Source organism: Ovis canadensis, chromosome 24, assembly GCF_042477335.2.
Source record: "Ovis canadensis isolate MfBH-ARS-UI-01 breed Bighorn chromosome 24, ARS-UI_OviCan_v2, whole genome shotgun sequence".
Taxonomy (NCBI): domain Eukaryota; kingdom Metazoa; phylum Chordata; class Mammalia; order Artiodactyla; family Bovidae; genus Ovis; species Ovis canadensis.
Genome location: NC_091268.1, coordinates 28,748,490 through 28,770,184, shown reverse-complemented (window position 1 = coordinate 28,770,184; position 21,695 = coordinate 28,748,490). Strand labels below are relative to the sequence as shown.

Below are 21,695 nucleotides of genomic sequence, written 5' to 3'. Positions count from 1 at the left end.
AAAGGCCCAAGTCTGGTCGACTCCAGTGAGACCACGCCTTGGAGAACTTTGATAGCCACGCCCCTGCTGCCTCCCGGGAACGAACCCAACTCTTGGCCCCGCCTCCGCCATGACGCAGGCGCACGTGACGTGCGCCGGCGCGCGCTGTTTCCGGAAGTCGCCCCCGTGATCTCTGCCGCGGCTGCCAGCGCTGTCGCCGCGGAACTTCGCGAGTGGAACGGTCGAGGCGGGCCCGGGCGGGGCCGGAGGCCTGGCCACTCCGCAGAATGGAGATAATCAGGAGCAGTGCGTGTCCGCTGTACACCTCCCCGCGTCCTCGCGGCAGTTCCTCACCCGGCCTGCTAGGCCCGCACCGCGGCAGGTCTACTTGACCCGGCCTGGGGCAGAGGCAGTCCCCTCAGGGGTTTGCTCCCCTTTTGCGCCTCTTGGGGCCTTGTTCGTCTCTGGCCAGTGCACCACTCGGGGCTTATATCCCTCCGGTCTGTGCACCCCTTAGGGACTTGTCCTCTCATCCCAGGATTCTTGGAAGCTCTCCCTCCGTCCTTCCCTATCCCCCTAGTAACTCATGGGCAGGAAGCCAGGCCATCGATTCTGAGCCTCTTCTCGGTTTCTCCGCAGATTTTAAGAGTAATCTTCACAAAGTGTACCAGGCCATAGAGGAGGCCGACTTCTTCGCCATCGATGGGGAGTTTTCAGGTATCCCTCGCTTGCAAGCTCGAGGCTGGCACCCTGCAGTGCATAGCCAAGCCTCCTCCTGCCCGCCACCCCCATCCCCCACCCCTCACCCCTCACCCCCAACCCCCGTGCCCTCCTGACCTCTGGCCTGGGCTTATACCTGCTGGTCGCTCCTGCCTGTTTGAGTTTTCTGGGTCAGGTTGCATGAGTCTCCACGTTTCCTCTTAAACGTTTCAAAAGCACGAAAGAGGTGCGGTGGGTTTCCTGATTGGGTTTGTGGGTTGTTCGAACTCTGAGGGTTGCAGATAAGAGACTACGGTTTTGATGCTGCTGAAAAACAGCTGGACAAAGTGTGGGACAGAGCTTGAGAGTTAGGGTCAGGCCTTTTTTGGTGTATGGTGAAATACGCATAGCATAAAATGTATCCTCTTAACCATTTTTAAGTGGTTTTAAAAGTTAAGTGACATGTAGGACATTCACACTGGAATACCACCATCCCCACGGTCCATCTCCACAGAACTTTTTCATCTTCCAGAACTGAAACTCTACACATTGGACAGTAATTCTCAGCTTCTCCCTCCCCTCTGCCTCTAGCAATCATTGTTTCTGTCTCTATGAATTTGACTAGTTTAGACATTTCCTCTAAGAGGACTCATACAATATTGGTGCTTTGTGACCGACCTTAGGATTGGACTTCTGCAGATAAATGAGGGTATTCCTTTAGGCATTAATGAAAGTGTTCATTGCCTGCCTTGTACACATGTATCTAGTACTTAGGTTAGTATAACTAACAGTTACAATTGCAAGGTTCTTTTTTTTTTGGATCAAAGGTATCCAAATTTTGGTAAAGATAGCCATTTTTGCTACAAATTGTACATGTTTCAAAGACTTCAGCTCTTTCTAAAGGAATCCATGTTGGGCATAATCTTTTTAACTGGGCATAATCCATTACTGGATTATAATTGCTTTATTATATATATAGTTATATATATAATTGTATATAATTATAATTACTGAATTATAATCAACCAATTGTATCAGTTTCAAGTGTAGAACATAGTGATTTGATATTTTATACATTATGGATTGGTTACCTCGCTAAGTCTAGTTACCATTTGCTATCATACAAAGTTCTTGTCAGCTATATTATTGGCTATATTCTCTGTGCTGTGACTTACTTATAAGTGGAAGTTTGTACCTCTTAAACCCCTTCACCTATTTGGCCTCCCCCCCTACTCCCCTCCCCCATTCTGGCAACCATCAGTTTACTCTCTGTATCAATAAGTCTCTTTCTGTTTCTTTCTTTCTTTTTTTTTTTTAAGATTTCATCAGTAAGTGAAATCATCAGTATTTGCTTTCTTTGTCTGACTTATTTCACTCACTTAGCAGAGAAGCTATGGCACCCCACTCCAGTGCTCTTGCCTGGAAAATCCCATGGATGGAGGAGCCTGGTAGGCTGCAGTCCTCGGGGTCCCGAAGAGTCAGGCACAGCTGAGCGACTTCACTTTCACTTTTCACTTTCATGTATTGGAGAAGGAAATGGCGGCCCGCTCCAGTGTTTTTGCCTGGAGAATCCCAGGAACGGGGGAGCCTGGTGGGCTGCCGCCTATGGGGTCCCACAGAGTCGGACATGACTGAAGCGACTTAGTAGTAGTAGTAGTATAGTACCTTCTAGGTCTATCCATATTACAGGGTTATTTTTCTTTCTTTTTTATGGTTGAGTAATATTTCTTTACACCAATTCTTTGCAATCCCATGGACTGTAGTCCGTCAGACTCCTCTCTCTGTGGAATCCTCTAAGCGAGAATACTGGAGTGGGTAGCCATTCCCTTCTCCAGGGGATCTTCTCAACCTCTGGTCTCCCACATTGCAGGCAGATTCTTTACCATCTGAGCCATCAGGGAAGCCCCATGTATGCATATATATGTGTGTATACACACACACATACACACACAAATAAATAGCATCTTCTTTACGTATATATAGGATCTTTATCCATTCATTTATCTTTGGACACTTAAGTTGCTTCTAACTTTGCTATTGTAAATAATGCTGTAGTGACTTAGGGATGCATATATCTTTTTCAGTTAGAATTATTGAAGAAAAAATAATTTTTGTTTTCTTCTGCTAAATATCCAGAAGTGGAATTGCTGGATCATATGTTCAGTTCAGTTCAGTTGCTCAGTTGTGTCCAACTCTTTGCGACCCCATGAATTGCAGCATGGCAGGCTTCCCTGTCCATCACCAACTCCCGGAGTTCATTCAGACTCGCGTCCATTGAGTCAGTGATGCCATCCAGCCATCTCATCCTCTGTCGTCCCCTTCTCCTCCTGCCCCCAATCCCTCCCAGCATCAGAGTCTTTTCCAGTGAGTCAACTCTTCGCATGAGGTGGCCAAAGTACTGGAGCTTCAGCTTTAGCACCATTCCTTCCAAAGAAATCCCAGGGCTGATCTCCTTCAGAATGGACTGGTTGGATCTCCTTGCAGTCCAAGGGACTCTCAAGAGTCTTCTCCAACACCACAGTTCAAAAGCATCAATTCTTTGGCGCTCAGCCTTCTTCACAGTCCAACTCTCATATCTATACATGACCACAGGAAAAACCATAGCCTTGACTAGACGGACCTTAGTCAGCAAAGTAATGTCTCTGCTTTTGAATATGCTATGTAGGTTGGTCATAACTTTCCTTCTAAGGAGTAAGCATCTTTTAATTTCATGGCTGCAGTCACCATGGCTGCAGTGATTTTGGAGCCCCCCAAAATAAAGTCTGACACTGTTTCCACTGTTTCCCCAAATATGTCCTATTTTTAATATTTTGAGGACGCTTTATACTGTTTTCTATAGTGTCTGCGCCAGTTGGCATTCCCACCGACAGTGCATGACAGTTTCCTTTTCTCCACATCCTCGTCAGCACTTATTTTTTGTGTTTTTGAGAATAGCCATTCATTCTGACAGATGTGAGGTGGTATCTCAAGATTGCTATGGTTGTTTGGGGTCTTTTGTGGTTCTATACAAATTTTAGGATTATTTGTTTAGTTCTGTGAAAAACACCATAGGTATTTTGATAGAGATTGCATCGAATCTATAGATTGTTTTGGGTAATATGGGCATTTTAACAGTATTAATTCTTCCAGTTAATGAGCATTTCTGTTTATTCATGTTTTCTGCAATTTCTTTTACCAGTGTCTTATGGTTCTCAGAGGACAGGTCTTTCACCTTGGTTAAATATATTCCTAGGTATTTTATTCTTTTTGATGCAGTTGTCAATGGGATGGTTTTTATAATTTCTTTTTTTGATAGTTTGTTATTAGTATATAGAAATTTACAGTGGATTTCTGAATATTAACTTCGTATCCTGCAACTCTACTGAATTCATTGATTAGTTCTAATAATTTTTTGGTGAGATATCTGTAGAGTTTTCTTTATTTGAAATCTGGTTTAGATACTGAAACTTTCCATTCTCGAATTGAAACATTCATATTTCTGAATTCTTAATTATAAGGTTTGGCTTGTTAGCCTGTGAAATTCATGCTAATTTTGAAAAAGTGAAGTAAAGAGCACTTCCAGTTAGTTTTAATTCTTAAAAATATGAAATTATAGAGCCATTGAATAGTTGACTGATATTTTTCCAGTAGCATTTGCTAATAGGTTAAAACTTTTTTTTCTTAAAATCTAGGAATCAGCGATGGACCTTCAGTCACTGCATTAACAAATGGTTTTGACACTCCAGAAGAAAGGTATCAGAAGCTTAAAAAGGTAAGTGGGTGTGCTAGAAAATCTTATTTTTTTTCCCATGTTGGTCTTGCATATGTTAAATTATAGAGCAATAAAATCATCAAACTTGTTTATTAACTTCTCAACCCCAGCTATGAATGATATTTAGTGGTGTTTAAAACAACAGCAAAAATAATTGTTTGCTGGAAAACATTTTGGGGAAGGTTTAGTATTTTCATTGTTGATTTGTAGGAAATATGATGTGGTTATTTTAATCATTTGGAAATAGGTTTACTATGATGCTATGGATGATGCATAAGTGCTTAGTTGGGAAATGTATATAAATTAATAATGCTTCTGATAGGTGATCTGTAATCTGTTTGGATCAGAAGTATTCTGCCAAAGTCAAGTAGAGTAATCAGAAAACCTAGCTGATTGCAAATACTGTTGCTCGTGTTGACTATACAGCACTGTTTTGACAGGTATTTTATTTCCCTTTTCCAGCATTCCATGGACTTTTTGCTGTTTCAGTTTGGCCTTTGCACTTTTAAGTATGACTACACAGATTCAAAGTAGGTTGTTTTAACAAGTGGTGGGAATTCTTTTGTCATGGCATAATGTAACACCCTAAGTCTCCTTTTATCTTATTTTCTCCAGGTATATAACAAAGTCTTTTAACTTCTATGTTTTCCCGAAACCCTTCAATAGATCCTCACCAGATGTCAAATTTGTCTGTCAGGTTAGTAGTATCATTGAGTTTTTTTTTCCTGTTATGAGTCCCTGATGAGGCTGTGTGGAAATGTGGAATCAGAGTTCTCTTTAAAATTTGGTTCTGTAACCAACTTTGCACTTTGGGCAAATCACTTTACCTCACTGGCCTTCAGTTTTAGGGTTAGAAATAAATCACTCCCGTCTTTCCTTTGACCTGAGAGTGAGTTAAGGAATAAGATGTGAGAGACAGGCAGAGGGAAATGGGAACATGAACTTTATTATAAGTAAAGCTGAATTTGAGGCCATGACTTCGTACTGTGGCTCTTTGGGGGATTTTTTTTTATTGTCTTACCCCTGAACTGAACCTACAGATTAGGACCTGCAGGTTTTTTCCCACCCCATCCTCACTGCACACCTCTCCAAGGGTAGACCTTTATTTTCTGGAGGAGCAGAGTATGTGTGTATCCTCTTTGAAAAGAGCAAACGTAGAAGTGAACGTGAAAGTATAGTCACTCAGTCGTGTCTGACTCTTTGCGACCCCATGAATGTAGCCCCCAGGGTTCTCAGTCCATGGGATTCTTCTGACAAGAATACTGGAGTGGGTTTCTGTGCCCTCCTCCAGGGGATCTTCCCGACCCAGGGATCGATCCCAGATCTCCTGCATTGCAGGCAGATTCTTTACTGTCTGAGCCACCAGGGAACCCAGAAGGGGCTAAGTTATGTGGGCTCAGTTTCTTTTCCCAAGCTTACCAATTAGGAAAGAGAGGGTAGAGAAAGATCACTGTTACCTACTGAGGAGAAGAGGGCTGACTTTATGAGCCAAGGTAAGGGTACAGGGAGGGTCCCCTTTAGAACAGCCAGTTCAGAGTTGTAGCTGATCTGGTAGACATTCAGTGAATGTCAGCTTCCCCTTTCTACTCTCTTAATAATCTGATTCATGGATAAGGAGATCATTGATCTCCACTGACAGGAGAATGTAAATTAGTGTCTATCATATGGATATTGGATAAAGCCTGAGTTTTGGTCTTCTCTTCCATATAATCTTATGTCTGAGCTTCTCTCCCCAGAGTAGCATTATTTCGAGTCTTCCCATCTGTCCCTTTTCCTGCATCTAAGTAGTAATATAGTTAAGAAAGCCTGGAGGGTAGGCTTCTGAGTGACTGAGTCATGTCAGATTCTCTCTGTAATAAGGCAGGATGTAAACAAACGAAACAGCATTCATTGTGTGTCAGGAGCTGGAAAGAAGGCAATTTTACTCTTGTAACCAGCATTTTTCTTAAATTAGCAGATAAACCATAGTTGATAGTTCTTTACCTTGCAATAAGTTCAGTTCAGTCTCTCAGTCATGTCCGACTCTTTGCGACCCCATGGACTGCAGCACTCGAAGCCTCCGTGTCCATCACCAACTCCCGGAGTTTACTGAAACTCATGTCCATTGAATCGGTGATGCCATCCAACCATCTCATCTCATCCTCATTTAACAACTATTTACCAGTCACCTGAGTATAGAATACTTCATTAAACAATATTTATACATTTTTTCTGAGAAAGATAGGTTCAGTTTGGACATTTGTATGGATGTAGTTTTCCAGTGGTAGCAGGAAAAGACAGTTCCTTAAAATGGATTCCATGGTTTTAGCCAGGGATTAATCAAACGCACACAGTGGCAGTGAGACATCTTAGGGATGACAGTATGTTCTAAAAGACCAACACAAACACAGTTATTCTAGGAAATCAACTGGAGACAGATCAGAAGAACCCTACCCATCATACAAAACCATCCTGTGACTACACCTGGAACACTTTATACAGTTCTAATAGCCCGCCACTCCTTAAAAAAAGGAAAAACATCATAGACTTGAAGACAGGCCAGAGATTAATGGGCTCAAATAGTGCAGTTCTCTATTCTGGAAAAACAAAGGCAGAGAAGAGGTTGAGACTCAGGAAGTAAACTTGGCAATTGTATGGATAAGGTAAATGATAGTATTTTTGAATTTTTTTCTGGTCCTCCATCTAAGATGGATTTTGTCTTGTTTAAAATTCTATGCCTACAGCAGAGTCGCGTCTTAAAAGGAACTTAGCTTCTAGAGTCAGTGAGTAGGGTGAAGATTGTGTCTAGTTAAAAATCGATCTCAAAAAGCCTTTTATTATCCTTAAAGCAGGGAGAATTGGGCAGCAAAACAACTTACTGTGCTATCTCAAAACTAAGTATCTGTACACAGAGTGATCCATGCACACTAGGCAGGCTGTGGAGGAACGGACCCCGAGAGCCATGCGTACTCCTGGAGCTCATGCCCATCCAGGTGAATTGCAAGGCATCTGCGTTGTCTTCACTTCTTTTTTCTTCTGTTCTTCTTTTCTCTGGCTGAACATCTGTAGTTGAGTTCATGGAGGAAAATATATACATGATCGTGAAAAGACACTGCTGCTGTCTATAGAGTAAAAAATGTTTCTTTTTTTAAATCCCCTCTTCCCCCATGCCACTTCTTTCCCCATTTCACTCCTTTTGTGCCATATATACATATACTCCTGTGTCTACATATATATATACACACACACATACACAGTTTTAGGTTTTTTCTTTAATATACGCAAAATCGTAACATTCATATTTCATATAGCTTGCATTTTCCGTTTAACTCAATGTCTTCATACTTCATAATGCAGATGTATTGTAATCTAATTGGAATTGGAAAGTTTCCCAGTGGCCCCCTGTTTTAAGCAGTGCTGTAGTCAGTGTCCATGTGCATGTGTGTTGGTTGTATATGGGAGTTTTTTTTTTTTTGGCTGAATCAACATGTTTTTAAAGCTATTTTTAAAATTTATTTTTAATCGGACGATAGTTGCTTTACAATGTTGTATTGGTTTCTGCCGTACAATAACATGAATTAGCCATAAGTGTACACATATCCCCTCTCTCTTGAACGTCCTTCCCCTTCCTCCTCTACCCCATCCCACCTCTCTAGGTTGTCACAGACTAAGTTTCAGGTTAAACTTCAGGAATGATTTTATCGGATAGCTTTCCTAGGAGGGGAATTGATGAGTCATAGAACTTACAGATTTAAAAGTTTGATAGATGCCTCAGATTGTCCCCCCTAATATCTATGCTTATCTTTTGAATCCTGAAAATGGTACATTTAGGACAAACCAAAGATAGTGTTTAGAATATTACAAATAAAGTTTGTTGGTTTGACGTGTTTTTTCTTTATTATGGTAAAAAAAAAAAATCCATAACCTAAAATTTACCATTTTAAAAGGCTTTAAGTTCAGTGGCATAGAGTACATTTTTTGGTGCGGTCTAAAGAGTAGTATTTGAGTAGAAAATAAATAGCTTCAAAAAGGGGATGCGTGATCTCTGACTCTGATTTTTAAAGAAGAAAGTTAGGATATTTTGGAGTCTAGTGACAGGAGGGATAGAAATGCCTTTCCATAATCCATCTTTTGGTGTTTCTGTCAGTGATGGGTATTAGGGGAGCAAAGTTATAAGAATAGTCAGGCATGGAAGGTAGAGGGACTTATGGCCCAAGTCAGAAGGCACTGGGTCTTATTTCAGGACAGGATAAAGAGGGAAGATACAGGGGAAATGGTTGCTTAGTCACACCACAGAAAACTTGGACATGATAGAAAATGATGTGCCTATATTTGTGTGTGTGTGTGTGTGTGTTTGTGCGCGTGCATGCACGCACATACCCGTGTATATTTGATTAGGTTGCTCATATTTTAAAAGAACTTGTGTCAGGTAATAAAGATACATAAAGTACATAAAAGTATATATAATATATAAAACCTTTTAACCTAAGTTTAAAAATAAGTAAGTGAAAAATTAGAAGAAAAGAAAAATGAGGGTGTGATTACTGTGTTATGATTAGCACACAGAATTCATGCCAAAGAAAGTCTTACCTTTGGCTTACTTCAGAAGCTTGTCTCTTGAGCTTCCTATCAGCCAAGATAAGGGGGAAACACACCGTCAGTTCTGTGGCCCAAAGGATCAAAACGGACCAGGACCAGTTCAGCTTTCCTCAGATTAGAGACCCCAAGACATTTCCCTTTCTGTTATCATTGTCTTAGTTGCTCAGTCATGTATGACTCTTTGTGACCCCATGAACTGTAGCCCGCCAGACTCCTCTGTCCATGGAATTCTCCAGACCAGAACACTGGAGTGGGTAGCTATTCCCTTTTCCAGGGGATCTTCCCGACCCAGGGAGTGAACCCAGGTCTTCTTAATGGCAGGCAGATTTTTTATCATCTGAGCCACCAGGGAAGCCCCTGATATCATAAAAAAGTCATTAATGTAGAAGACGTTGTCTTTGGCAGCAGCCCTAAAGTGAATGTGGTGATGAGCTTACTGGGACTGGGGGAGCATCCTCAGTCTAGACTGATGGTGTACCATCAAGTACGGCTCAGGAAGGGCCGCTCTATAAGGGGTCATATTTAACTGTTCCGAATTTAGTTACTTCAGTTGCTCAGTTATGTCCGACTCTTTGAGACCCCATCGACTGCAGCACGCCAGGCTTCCCTGTCCATCACCAACTCACGGAGCTTGCTCAGACTCAATGTCCATCGAGTCGTGATGCCATCCAGCCATCTCATCTGTTGTCCCCTTCTCTTCCTGCCTTCAATCTTTCCCAGCATCAGGGTCTCTTCCAATGAGTCAGTTCTTTGTATCAGGTGGCCAGAGTATTGGAGTTTCAGCTTTGGCATCAGTCCTTCCAGTGAATATTCAGGACTGATTTCCTTTCGGATGGACTGGTTGGATCTCCCTTGGACAGCAAGAGTCTTCTCCAGCACCACAGTTCAAAAACATCAATTCTTTGGCACTCAGCTTTCTTTATAGTCCACCTCTTACATCCATACCTGATTGCTGGAAAAACCATAGCTTTGACTAGACGGACCTTTGTTGGCAAAGTAACGTCTCTGCCTTTTAATATGCTGTCTAGATTAGTCATAGGTTTTCTTCCAAGGAGCAAGTGTCTTTTAATTTCATGGCTTCAGTCACCATCTGCAGTGATTTTGGAGCCCAAAATCATGGGACTGGATGCCATGATCTTCGTTTTTTGAATGTTGAGTTTTAAGCCAGTTTTTTCACTTTCCTCTTTCACTTTCACCAAGAGGCTCTTTAGTTTACTTTTAGCATATTAAAAAGCAGAGACATTACTTTGCCAACAAAGGTCCGTTTGGTCAAAGCTATGGTTTTTTCCAGTAGTCGTGTATGTTTGTGAGAGTTGGTCTATAAAGAAAGCTGAGTGCTGAAGAATTGATGCTTTAGAACTATAGTGTAGGAGACTCTTGAGAGCCCCTTGGACAGCAAGGAGATCCAACCAGTCCATCCGAAAGGAAATCAGTCCTAAATATTCATTGGAAGGGCTGATGCTGAAGCTGAAACTCTAATACTTTTGGCCACCTGATGCGAAGGACTTGGCTCATTGGAAGAGACCCTGATGCTGGGAAAGATAGAAGGTGAGAGGAGAAGGGGATGACAGAGGATGAGATGGTTGGATGGCATCACTGACTCAATGGACATGAGTTTGAGTAAACTTTGGGAGCTGGTGATGGACAGGGCGGCCTGGTGTCCTGCAGTGCATGGGGCTGCAAAGAGTCGAATATGACTGAGCGACTGAACTGAACATAGTCAAAGGCTTTGGCGTAATCAATAAAGCAGAAATAGATGTTTTTCTGGAATTCTCTTGCTTTTTTGATGATCCAACAGATGTTGGCTCTTTGATCTCTGGTTCTTCTGCCTTTTCTAAGTCCAGCTTGACATCTGGAAGTTCATGGTTACCATACTGTTGAAGCCTGGCTTGGAGAATTTTGAGCATTACTTTGCTAGCATGTGAGATGAGTACAGTTTTGCAGTAGTTTGAATATTCTTTGGTGTTGTCCTTCTTTGGAATTGGAATGAAAACTGACCTTTTCCAGTCCCGTGGCCTCTGCTGAGTTTTCCAAATTTGCTGGCATATCGAGTGTGGCACTTTCACAGCATCCTCTTTTAGGATTTGAAATAGCTCAACTGGAATTCCATTACCTCCACTAGCTTTGTTTGTAGTGATGCTCCCTGAGGACCACTTGACTTCACATTCCAGGATGTCTGGCTGTAGGTGAGTGACCACACCATCGTGGTTATCACGAAGATCATGAAGATCATGGGTCATGAAGATCTTTTTTGTATAGTTCTTCTGTGTATTCTTGCCTCCTCTTAATATCTTCTGCTTCTGTTATGTCCATACCATTTTTGTCCTTTACTGTGCCCATCTTTGCATGAAATATTCCCTTGGTATCTCTGTTTTTCTAGAAGAGATCTCTAGTATTTCCCATTCTGTTGTTTTCCTCTATTTCTTTGCATTGATCACTGAGGAAGGCTTTCTTATCTCTCCTTGCTATTCTTTGGAACTCTGTATTCAAATGGGTGTATCTTTCCTTTTCTCCTTTGCCTTTAGCTTCTCTCCTTTTCTCAGCTATCTGTGAGACATCCTCAGACAACCATTCTGCCTTTTTACATTTCTTTTTCTTGGGGATGGTCTTGCTCACTGCCTCCTGTACATGTTACAAACCTCTGTCCATAGTTCTTTGGGCTCTCTTGTCTATCATATCGAATCCCTTGAATCTACTTGTCACTTCTGGTGTATAATTGTAAGGGATTTGACTTAGGTCATACATGAGTGGTCTAGTGGTTTTCCCTACTTTCTTCAATTTGAGTCTGAATTTGGCATTAAGGAGTTCATGATCTGAGCCACAGTTGGTTCCTGGTCTTGTTTTTGGTGACTGTTACAGAGCCTCTCCATCTTTGGCTGCAAAGAATATAATCAGTGTGATTTTGGTGTTGACCATCTGGTGATGTCCATGTGTAGTTTTCTCTTGTGTTGTTGGAAGAGGGTGTTTGCTTTGACCAGTGCGTTCTCTGGGCAAAACTCTATTAGCCTTTGCCCTGCTTCATTTTGTACTCCAAGGCCAAATTTGCCTGTTACTCCAGGTATCTCTTGACTTCCTACTTTTTGCATTCCAGTCCCCTATGATGAAAAGGACATCTCTTTTGAGTGTTAGTTCTAGAATGTCTTGTAGGTCTTCATAGAACCATTCAGCTTCAGCTTCTTCAGCATTACTGGTTGGGGTATAGATTGGATTACTATGATATTGAATGGTTTTCTCTGGATACGAACAGAGATCATTCTCTCATTTTTGAGACTGCACTCAAGTACTGCATTTCAGACTCTTGTTGACCGTGAGGGCTACTCCATTTCTTCTAAGGGATTCTTGCCCTCAGTAGTAGATACAGTCATCATCTGAGTTAAATTCACCCATTTCGGTCTGTTTTAATTCACTGATTACTAAAATATCGATGTTCCCTCTTGCCATCTCCTGTTTGACCACTTCTAATTTACCTTAATTCATGGACCTAACAGTCCAGATTCCTATGCAATATTGCTCTTGACAGCATCAGACTTTACTTCCATCACCAGTCACATCCGCAGCTGGGCATTGTTTTCTCTTTGGCTTCTTCTTTTCATTCTTTGTGAAGTTATTTCTGCACTCCTCTCCAGTAGCATATTGGACACCTACCGACGTGGGAATTTCATTTTTTAGTGTCACATATCTTTTTCCCTTTTCATACTGTTCATGGGGTTCTCAAGGCAAGAAATTGGAGTGGTTTGCCATTCCCTTCTCCAGTGGACCACGTTTTGTCAGAACTCTCCACCATGACCGTTGCGTCTTGGGTGGCCCTGCACAGCACAGCTCATAGTTCCATTGAGTTCGACAAGGCTGTTCTGACTTAAAACAAGAATAAAATTAGAGAAGCTCAGTGATGTTTCCTATTCTTCAGTCAGTTGAGTAAGGACTTTGTGAAAATTTCCCCATTCTTGCGTATTGTTACTTACTTGATATTTTTGCTACGTTTACGTTTATATTTTGACTTTGAAATATGTATTTAATAAGTCTCTTTACTGGGAATTTTTCTATATTATGTTGTTGAATGTAAAGAACATCCAGTTATTTTGGGCTTCCAGAATCTAATTTGAAGTGAATATTGATACCTTATAGTTTGCACATTTGTTCCCTTAAACTTGAACCTGGGGTGAGATAATAGAAATACATTTAATTTTTATTCAGGAGTTTTCTGCCTATTGGGAGAATATATGTTCACCAAGTAAAATTTTCTTAAATGTTGGTTAACAAAGGATATTCCTCTTACAAACTATAAGGGAGAAGCCCAGATAGTTGAAGTGAATGAATGGACAGTTCAGCAGCCATGGAGTAGAAACCCCTTGTCCTCTGACCCCTGGCATGCTGCCCCCTTGCCTGGTTGCCTTTGTTTACTCCCCAGAGTTCTTTCTCTGCCTCTGTTCACACACCTGCCACGGACCTCACTGAAATGCATGTTCTATTTACTCTTGTTTCAGAGCTCAAGCATTGACTTTCTAGCAAGCCAAGGATTTGATTTTAATAAAGTTTTTCGCAACGGTAAGATTACATGTGACCTCTCTTCAGAGCTTGTAAATCTGGATTCAGTTGAGAATTATCTTCCTGTGCATACTGTCTGATACAGGGTCTCGGATTTCCATTCCAGCCTGTGCAGCCAGTAAAGTTCTCATTGTGCCCCACTCCTGAAGGCCTGGTCGAGCATGAAGGGCACAGGAGAGGAGCTGCTGCCTCGTTCAGCTCCAAGGAGGCCTCTTGAGCCCCCAGACTCATTGAGTAGAGCTTATGCTGTTACTGGTGTGACTCAGTTGCCTGGCAGACTCCCTGTGGGGTATGTGTCCCCGTTGTCTTTCACTGAGACAAGTGCTCCAGTGTTGCTTTTTCAAACACAGCCGTGTTTCAGTAATACCGTGATGGTCTTTGGAGGAAAAAATTCAGTTCTGACGGCTAACTTGCTGGTGTGATGTGCTGACCAGCAACCTGGCGGGTTGGGGAGACCAAGTCCTAGTCCTTATCCCCAGCATAGGGCACAATCCCTCAGAGAGGTGATTGTTAAATATTTAATTAATGAACGCTGGACATTGAAGCACGTCAGAGTGGCTTTTTTTCCTCCATTCATTTATTTCTTGGAAAGTGCCTGGGAGAGCCTCTCTTGTTCCCAGCAGTATTAAGTGCCTGCTGCTCTAAGGTCAGTAACTACTTTTTACTTAACTATTCTTATAAACTGTGTTCTTTCCCATGGTGGATGTGTTACTGAATGAGGTAGGAGAGGAGATATTTCTCAGCAAAGGTTCTAGAACATAGACTTCAACTACAATCTCTCTGCCTCAGCATGATCTCCTTGTAGGGTCTTTAGGACCATGTCTTGTTGTCTGTTAATTGCTTCAGTGGTGCTGCGTCTTCATATCTACTGATGATTTTGATTTTTGGAAATGCTAAAAAAATTTTGAATCCAAACCGCTTACTTAACCTACTGGGTATACCCACTGGGTAACACAGTTTGGGTATCACAAAGTAATTTTATTCCCTGTGGCTCATGCTTGACTCTGAAAGCCACTGTAAAATACAAATTCCACATGTAGTTAGAGCACTATGATGGAATGTGTGCAATTTGTTTGTTTTGGTGCACTGTGTGGCATGTGGGATCTTAGTTCCCTGACCAGGGATTGAACTTGTGTCCCCTGTGTTGGAAGTGTGGAGTCTTAACCACTGGACCATCTGGGAAGTCTTATCGCAGAAATGTTTTGAAGGAAATACTTTAACCAGATTCCTATGAATGTGTGTTCCAGCCTGATGATTTTATTTTCATAGAAGGAGAGAAGCAGCTAAATAGGAGGATGCTTCATTTTCTAGTTTTGTAGTCAGACCTTGGAGTATTTTAGTCACAACTACATCAGGGCTCCCAGGCCATCTGTTATTACTGAGACTCTTATCCCTGTGCTTTAAATCTGACCCAGACCTTCACTTCTCTTCCTTATTAAATTTTTCCACTCTAGGGTTTGCACACGCCAGAACCTTTCCTTCTGGCAGTCACCTTGGAAGTACCTCTGACTTTCTTGTCTGAAGTGGAACCAGGTGACTGCGGTCACCATTCTCCACGGATGGTTTCAGCTCTGTTTGTGCAGCCGGGCGGTAGGCCTGCCACCTTCAGCCCATCTGAGTTCTTCTCAGGAGCCACGGCTCTTTCCAGGGCTGTGTAACCAGCTCTGCCATCCCCCTTCTGCTGACGTCCTGGGCATGGCCTTCACCAGAAGCCTAGACTTTGGCTCATCTTGCTCTCTCTTCCTACCTCTCTCCTCCTTTCAGGTGACTCCAGCATCCACACGGAGCACCTGCAAAAGCTCTGTCGCGTGTGCTCCTGGGTGGTCAGCAGTCCTCGCCTCTGCCTCCCCTTAGCTATCCACTCCGTTAGTGGCTTCATGGGTCTTATCAGCAGGCACTGTGCCCGCCTCCCTCATTTCTCCTTGACAGCGCCTCCTCTCGTCCTTCACATCCACTTGGCTACCTCATTTCAGCAGCTGGTTGATCTCTGTTGCTTTCTCACTGTCAGTTACCTTCTACTGTCTGGTCTAGACTTCTCTCCTTGTCCACTGGGTCCGTTATTATCCTTTCTTCTTCCCCTTGCTCCTCTCTGCATATTGAACTCGTCTAGCTAAGTCCCAGGCTTAGTTGGTTCTGATCATTCACTTTCTCTCTTTCTGAGCATCTGAGTATTGCAGTAAAATGGGACATACCTGAGCCCATTTATCACTTTAAATTCATGAGCACAAGCATCAAGTAAGGACTCCATCATGCTCAGAAATCCTACTTTTCTGACTTAGAAATTCCCTTTCTGACTTTCTAAAATATCTGTATTTTTACCATTTCTCTCCAGGCCTCCCTCTCAGCTGCTGGTCATGCCTCAATGAAAATAGAAACCAGCAGGCAAGAGCCAGTTTGTGTTCTTACCACCAGACCCACAGATCTCCCCGCTGAGCCTGGGCCTGGCCTTTTCACAGGTGTTCCTTAGAAGGCTAGTCCCTCCCTTTGTGTCAGGCACTGGCTCTTCCAGTTTGCCCTTCTGTCTGCTGGGTGTTTTCCCTTCTCTGCTGATCACTCCATCAACCTTTGTAAACATTCTTTTAGTGCAGAGCTCCCCAATCTAGTCCATGGGCCGCTTTCCTGCCGTAGATAGAGTTCCGGAATCTGTGAATCTGGGGAAGGCGGTGAGGAGTTGACATCTATATTTTTGTCTAACCTTGGACTGAATTTGTTCATTTCTTCTGTTGGGAACGTAGGCAACAACCCAGCTGCATTAGCAGTAGCAGGAAGTTTGTCCTCAAGTGAAATCCTAGGTATCTTCAAATGGCATTTTCGTTTTGGCAGATATCTTGAATATTGTTTGCCTTCGTCAGTACTTTGAAGTTATTGTAGTTATTTCACCTGCCATTAGGTCTTTAAAAATTTTTTTAAATGTATTTACTTATTTGGCTGCACCAGGTCTTAGTGCAGCGCTTGGAATCTTCGATCTTTGTTGCAGCGTGTGAACTCTCAGTTATGGCATGCCAGATCTAGTTCCCGGACTAAGGATTGAATCCGGGCCCCCTACATTGGGAGCAGAGAGTCGTAGGACCAGTGGGGAAGTCCCTGCCGTTAGGTCTTCTTAATTTAATGTGTTGACCAGGAAGCTGGTATCTTATATTACTATATCACAGACATAAAAAAAAGTTCTTGGTAACTATTTCGATTTAATTACTTTTCTTTATAATCTTGTGTATTTTATTTTATGCATTGGAAAACATCATTTTGAGGAAGGGCCTGTAGATTTCACCCGACTACCAAAGGAATAGGTGCCACGTGAAGATGAATCACGCCTGTGGGAATATCTCTATCTCAGAATAACTCTAAGCAAAGCAAACCCGTCCCCCTCACTTGATTCCACATCCCCAGTGTCCCTTCCGGCCTGTGATGCTCCCACTCAGAGGAGGAAGGCATCTTGAATGAGGTGTTTGCTCTTGCCGTTCCCGCGTCTTCCCCTCTGGTTTTCTCTTTACCCACCTGAACTGGTCTGCTGTCCTCGCCCCTCCTCGGACTTGAGGTCAGGTCATATGCCAGGATCTCACACCTTGTGGATCCTTTTTGCCCTCATTCCGCCTTTGGCGGGATCTGACCGGGCGATTGCACCCTCCTCCCCTGACGCTCTCCCTGGCTCTCAGACTCTTCGTTCTGTGCTTTTCCTCCTGCCTTCCTCTGGACTCCTCTGCATCCTGACTGACTCTTTTTCATCTCGCCTGGCTTCAGTGTTAGTCTCATATATTCCATGGTTTCATTTACTTTTTATTATTAAATTCTTATTTTGAAATAACCTCAGACTTTATAAATGTTGCCAGAATACCTCAGAGAATTCCTGGTACCCTTCAGTTTCCTGAATGTTGGCATTATACTGTTTGCCTTGTCATCCTTTCTCTCATTACATGCGTGTGTATAATTTTTTCCCCAAAACCATTTTTGAATAAGTTCCAGACATGACATTTCTTTATTCCTAACTACTTCAGTGTGCATTTTCCTAAAAACAAGTACCTTCTCTTACACAGTACAGTAATCCAAATTAGGAGATGGACGTTGCTCCAGTACTGTTACCTCGTTTACAAACCTAATGTATATAAGTTTTGCTACTTAGATTAAAAGAGAAAAACAACTACTCCCCGTCCAGATTCAGTCTGGGCTCACACGCTGCATTTAAGCTGTCGTATCTCTTTGCTCTTTTACAGTCCAGAACAATTTCTCAGTCTGTCTTTGATTTCAGTGCCTTGACAGTATTTTGTAGCGGAAGCTAGTTTGTGGCATGCCCCTCATTTGGGACTTTTATGTTTCCTCAGCCAAGTCTACAGGCGTCCATTCCTCTCGGGCAGGGATACTGCAGATGTGTGCTCAGTGCATCAAATCAGGAGAACGTGGCACCAGTGAGCCGAGTTACTGCTGATTATAGCTTTTCTTTTTACTTTTAGAAAAACACACGTGCATCATCTGTTAATTATTTCTAAGTATACAGTTGGCTGGTATTAAGTACATACATATTGTTGTGTAGCTTTTGGTGTTTGTAATGTTGATCATACTTCTTCAGTTAGGTTTAGCATCCACTGATGAGTCTTGCTTGAGACAATTATTGTTGCTGGCAAATGATGATTTTCTAACTTCATCATTGGTTCCACAGTTTGTTAACTGTCCCATGACTTGTAATGCCTCCCTTCGTCCTGATGACACCTAAATTTGTATCTCAACACCTTTCTCCTGAGCTTTAGACTTTTATTTGTAGCTTTTCATTTATATGTATATCCCTAGATGATTTAATATATCCAAGAGGTAGCTTTTGGCTTTATTGGGACAACCATGTCCATTTATTTAGCCACTGTGTATGGCTGTTTTCATGTTGGAAAGATGTTGAGATCTTATGTTGCCACAGAGATCTCCATCTGGCCCATAAGCCTAAAATGTTTATTGTTTGTCCCTTTAAGGAAAGGTGTACTGATCTCTGATCTAAGCGGTTATCTCCTGCCTGGACAACCACAGTGGACAGTTCCTTCTGGCTAACCTCCCTACTTCAATTCTCATAGGAGTCCAGGTGGTCTTTTAAAAACATGGAGCAGGGCTTCTGTGGTGGTCTAGTGGTTAAGAATCCATCTTGCAATGCACATGGGTTTGATCCCTGGTCCAGGGAGATTCTGTATGCAATAGGGCAACTAGCCTGCACCTCACAACTACTGAACCTGAGTGAGTTCTAGAGCTGTGCCCGCTGCAGCTAGAGAGTAGCCTCTGCTGTCCGCAACTGGGGAGAGCCCGTGCGCAGCAGTGAAGACCCAGTGCAGCCAAAAATAAATAAATATTTTTTAAAAAGCACATGAAAATATGGAGCAGATAATGTGATTATTGTGCTTAAAACCTTCCAATAGCATCCTCTTGTTCTTAGAATATGAAAATTCTTACCATGCCCTCTAAAGGCCCGTGTAACCTTGCCCCATCCTGTCCAGCCTGACATTACTCCGTTCTCCTGCTTACAGCTTCCTTCTTCTGGAACTGTTTGTGGAACAGTCCAAAGCATTTCTGTCCTTTAGGCATTTATGCCTGTTCTGCGCCTGAAATACTCTTCCCTCAGCTCTTGCATGTCTGATCCATGCTCCCCTTTTGGGTCCTCCTGCCCGGTGGCCTCCTCTGGTTGTCCTAAGGTGTTCCGTTCACTAGCGAGCAGGATGCATCTCCCTTGTTCATCATTAGCTCAGCGGCGCCTGGTACAGTGCCTGGCACAGTGTGCACACCAGGTCACAGCCTGCTGAGAGACGAATGAATGAACGAGCACACGGAGTGAAGGAAATAGACACACACATTTCAAAATCACTTGCTTTTTCCATTGGATTTTGTTTTTTTGAGCTGTAGTCAAATATGGTCTTTCCCGAGTCTTTTAGTCTCTGTGGTTTGTTAACAAAATTTTTTACGATAAACAGTGACCTCTGCTAATGCACGCTTTTAAAAATTCTGTTCAGGAATTCCGTACTTAAACCAGGAAGAAGAAAGACAGTTAAGAGAGCAGTATGATGAGAAGCGTTTGCAGTCCAATGGTGCAGGTGCTCTGTCCTACACGTCTCCTAACACTTCAAAGTGTCCCGTGACCATTCCTGATGATCAGAAGAAGTTTATTGACCAAGTGGTGTAAGTTCCTAAACTGAAACCAGACGTGCGATGAGACGTGTGTCTTGGGGGCAGGATTGATGCCTGTATCTCAGGCTTGTGCTACCCGCACACAGAAGTGTGATGTGAGGACAGGATTTAATTGTGGCATACCTGAGTTTGTGTTATATGTTGTTGTTCAATCGCTAAGTTGTGTCTGTCCCTTTGCGACCCCATGGACTGCAGCATGCCAGGCTTTTCTGTCCTCCATTGTCTCCCGAAGTTAGCTCAAACTCATGTCCATTGAGTTGGTGATGCCATCCAACCTTCTACTGTCAATTGTAAATTGAGCTCTGTGTACTGTGTGCAGAATCGCCATGTGTCACCAGGCCAGAGACTGCCTTGGCAAGTGGGCAGACCTCTTGGGGGGACCAGAGGCCTGACAGCCACTGTTCCCCCGAAGGCAGAGGCACATCCAGATATTGCAACACATCTGTGTTTTTTTTTCTGTTGTGGTGAAGTTTCTAATAAGCAAATGTGCCACGGGAGGAGCATCTGGTTTTGCTCAGTTTAGTTATCAGTGTAACTGCTGACTCATTGGAAAAGACCCTGATGTTGGGAAAGATTGAAGGCAGAACGAGAAGAGGGTGACAGAGGGTGAGATGGTTGAATGGCATTACTAATTCAGTGGACATGAACTTGGGCAAACTCTGAGAGATGGTGAGGAAGAGGGAAGCCTGGAGTGCTGCAGTCCTTGCTGCCAAGAAGAGTTGGGCATGACTTGGTGACTGAACAACAGAACTACTTTACCAGGAAAGTAAAAATGTAAATCACTTGTATTAATGAATCCTTGAGAAGTTGTCACTAACTCATTAATAACAATGACGGAAAGAATCTGCCAAAGTAAAGCATTTTAAGCCTTACTGAACTAAAAAGTTATGATTTGGTAAAATTACATTGTCATATGTTATTGCTTTTGAGTATGGTGGTTCTGTTGATTGACGACTTCATTCCTTAATGATGCTGATGGTCATGTTTTTATTCTAATTCTTCAGAGAGAAAATAGAAGATTTATTACAAAGTGAAGAAAACAAGAACTTGGATTTAGAGCCATGTACTGGGTCAGTTGCCTTGAATATTTTCACTTGTTCTTTTTTTGGAAAAGGTAGATGATTTCTGGCATGTGCTCTCCTTGGTCTCTTAAAAACATTCATAAATAGTCTTTTTATTATAGGTATGTTCCCAAGATTTCAGCACTAACTTTAGCATTAACACAGTGGGGACCATGGTATATTGAGACACTGAATGAGTGCTTTGTCCTGTCCTGGAGGGAAGAAAACTGTTGTGCACCTTTGCTTTAAGTCATGCTCAAGAGTGGCGTAATTATTGTAGCCTTGATTTGTGCTTCATACAGAAAGGCTTCAGAAGAGCAGAATCCATTGTTAGGCTATTTCTGTCCTTTTCATTTCTCTCTACAGTAAAAAGCATCGGTGTTTCAAAGAGTCAGTAACTGAAACAGCCTGCTTTCCTTCCTTTTACATTGTGACTAGCTTCACAGAAGTGTTTTAATGCATTTGTCTACTTAAAATTCTCTTCATACAACCACAGGAGGTAATATTTTGGTTAGATAAGGACTTCTGCCTCTTCTATAAAGGCAGTATAATAATAGCAGTGATAAAGAGCATTTTCCGTTCATTAATTCTCTTGGAGAAGAAAATGGCTACATCATTATTCTGGCCTGGAGAATTCCATGGACTGTTCCATGGGGTTGCAAAGAGTTGGACATGACTGAGCGACTTTCACTTTTTCATTCAATTCATTAATTAGGCTGTGTGGTGACATGGTTGCGGCACACGGGCTTCTCTGGTTGCAGCTTGAGTGCATCTCTCTAGTTGTGGTGTGTGGGCTGAATTGCCCCTCAGCATATAGGATCTTAGTTCCCTGACTAGGGATCAAACCCGAGTCCTCTCCATTGAAAAGTGGATTCTTTACCGTTGGACCACCAGGGAAGTCCCAGTAAAGAGCATTTTGATGAAGAAAAGTG

At 42.5% G+C, this 21,695-nt stretch overlaps 1 protein-coding gene across 7 annotated transcripts in view; it reads left to right on the top strand.

The window, feature by feature from the left end:
- The window catches only part of PARN (poly(A)-specific ribonuclease), a 201,326-nt gene that overhangs the window by 6,203 nt on the left and 173,428 nt on the right, over positions 1–21,695 (top strand). For 4 of the 7 annotated variants that reach the window (XR_011252660.1, XM_069570166.1, XM_069570167.1 and 1 more), the window contains exons 1-8: positions 107–285; positions 619–696; positions 4,350–4,429; positions 4,892–4,959; positions 5,045–5,126; positions 13,492–13,552; positions 19,528–19,693; positions 20,707–20,772. Coding sequence is in view for 6 of the 7 variants with exons in the window: in XM_069570166.1 (XP_069426267.1) it covers positions 267–285; positions 619–696; positions 4,350–4,429; positions 4,892–4,959; positions 5,045–5,126; positions 13,492–13,552; positions 19,528–19,693; positions 20,707–20,772 (620 nt within the window). In the remaining variant the exon portion in view is untranslated. Of the gene's footprint in view, positions 1–106; positions 362–618; positions 697–4,349; positions 4,430–4,891; positions 4,960–5,044; positions 5,127–13,491; positions 13,553–19,527; positions 19,694–20,706; positions 20,773–21,695 lie in introns of those variants that run through there. The other 3 variants (XM_069570168.1, XM_069570171.1, XM_069570169.1) reach the window with 2 other exon arrangements.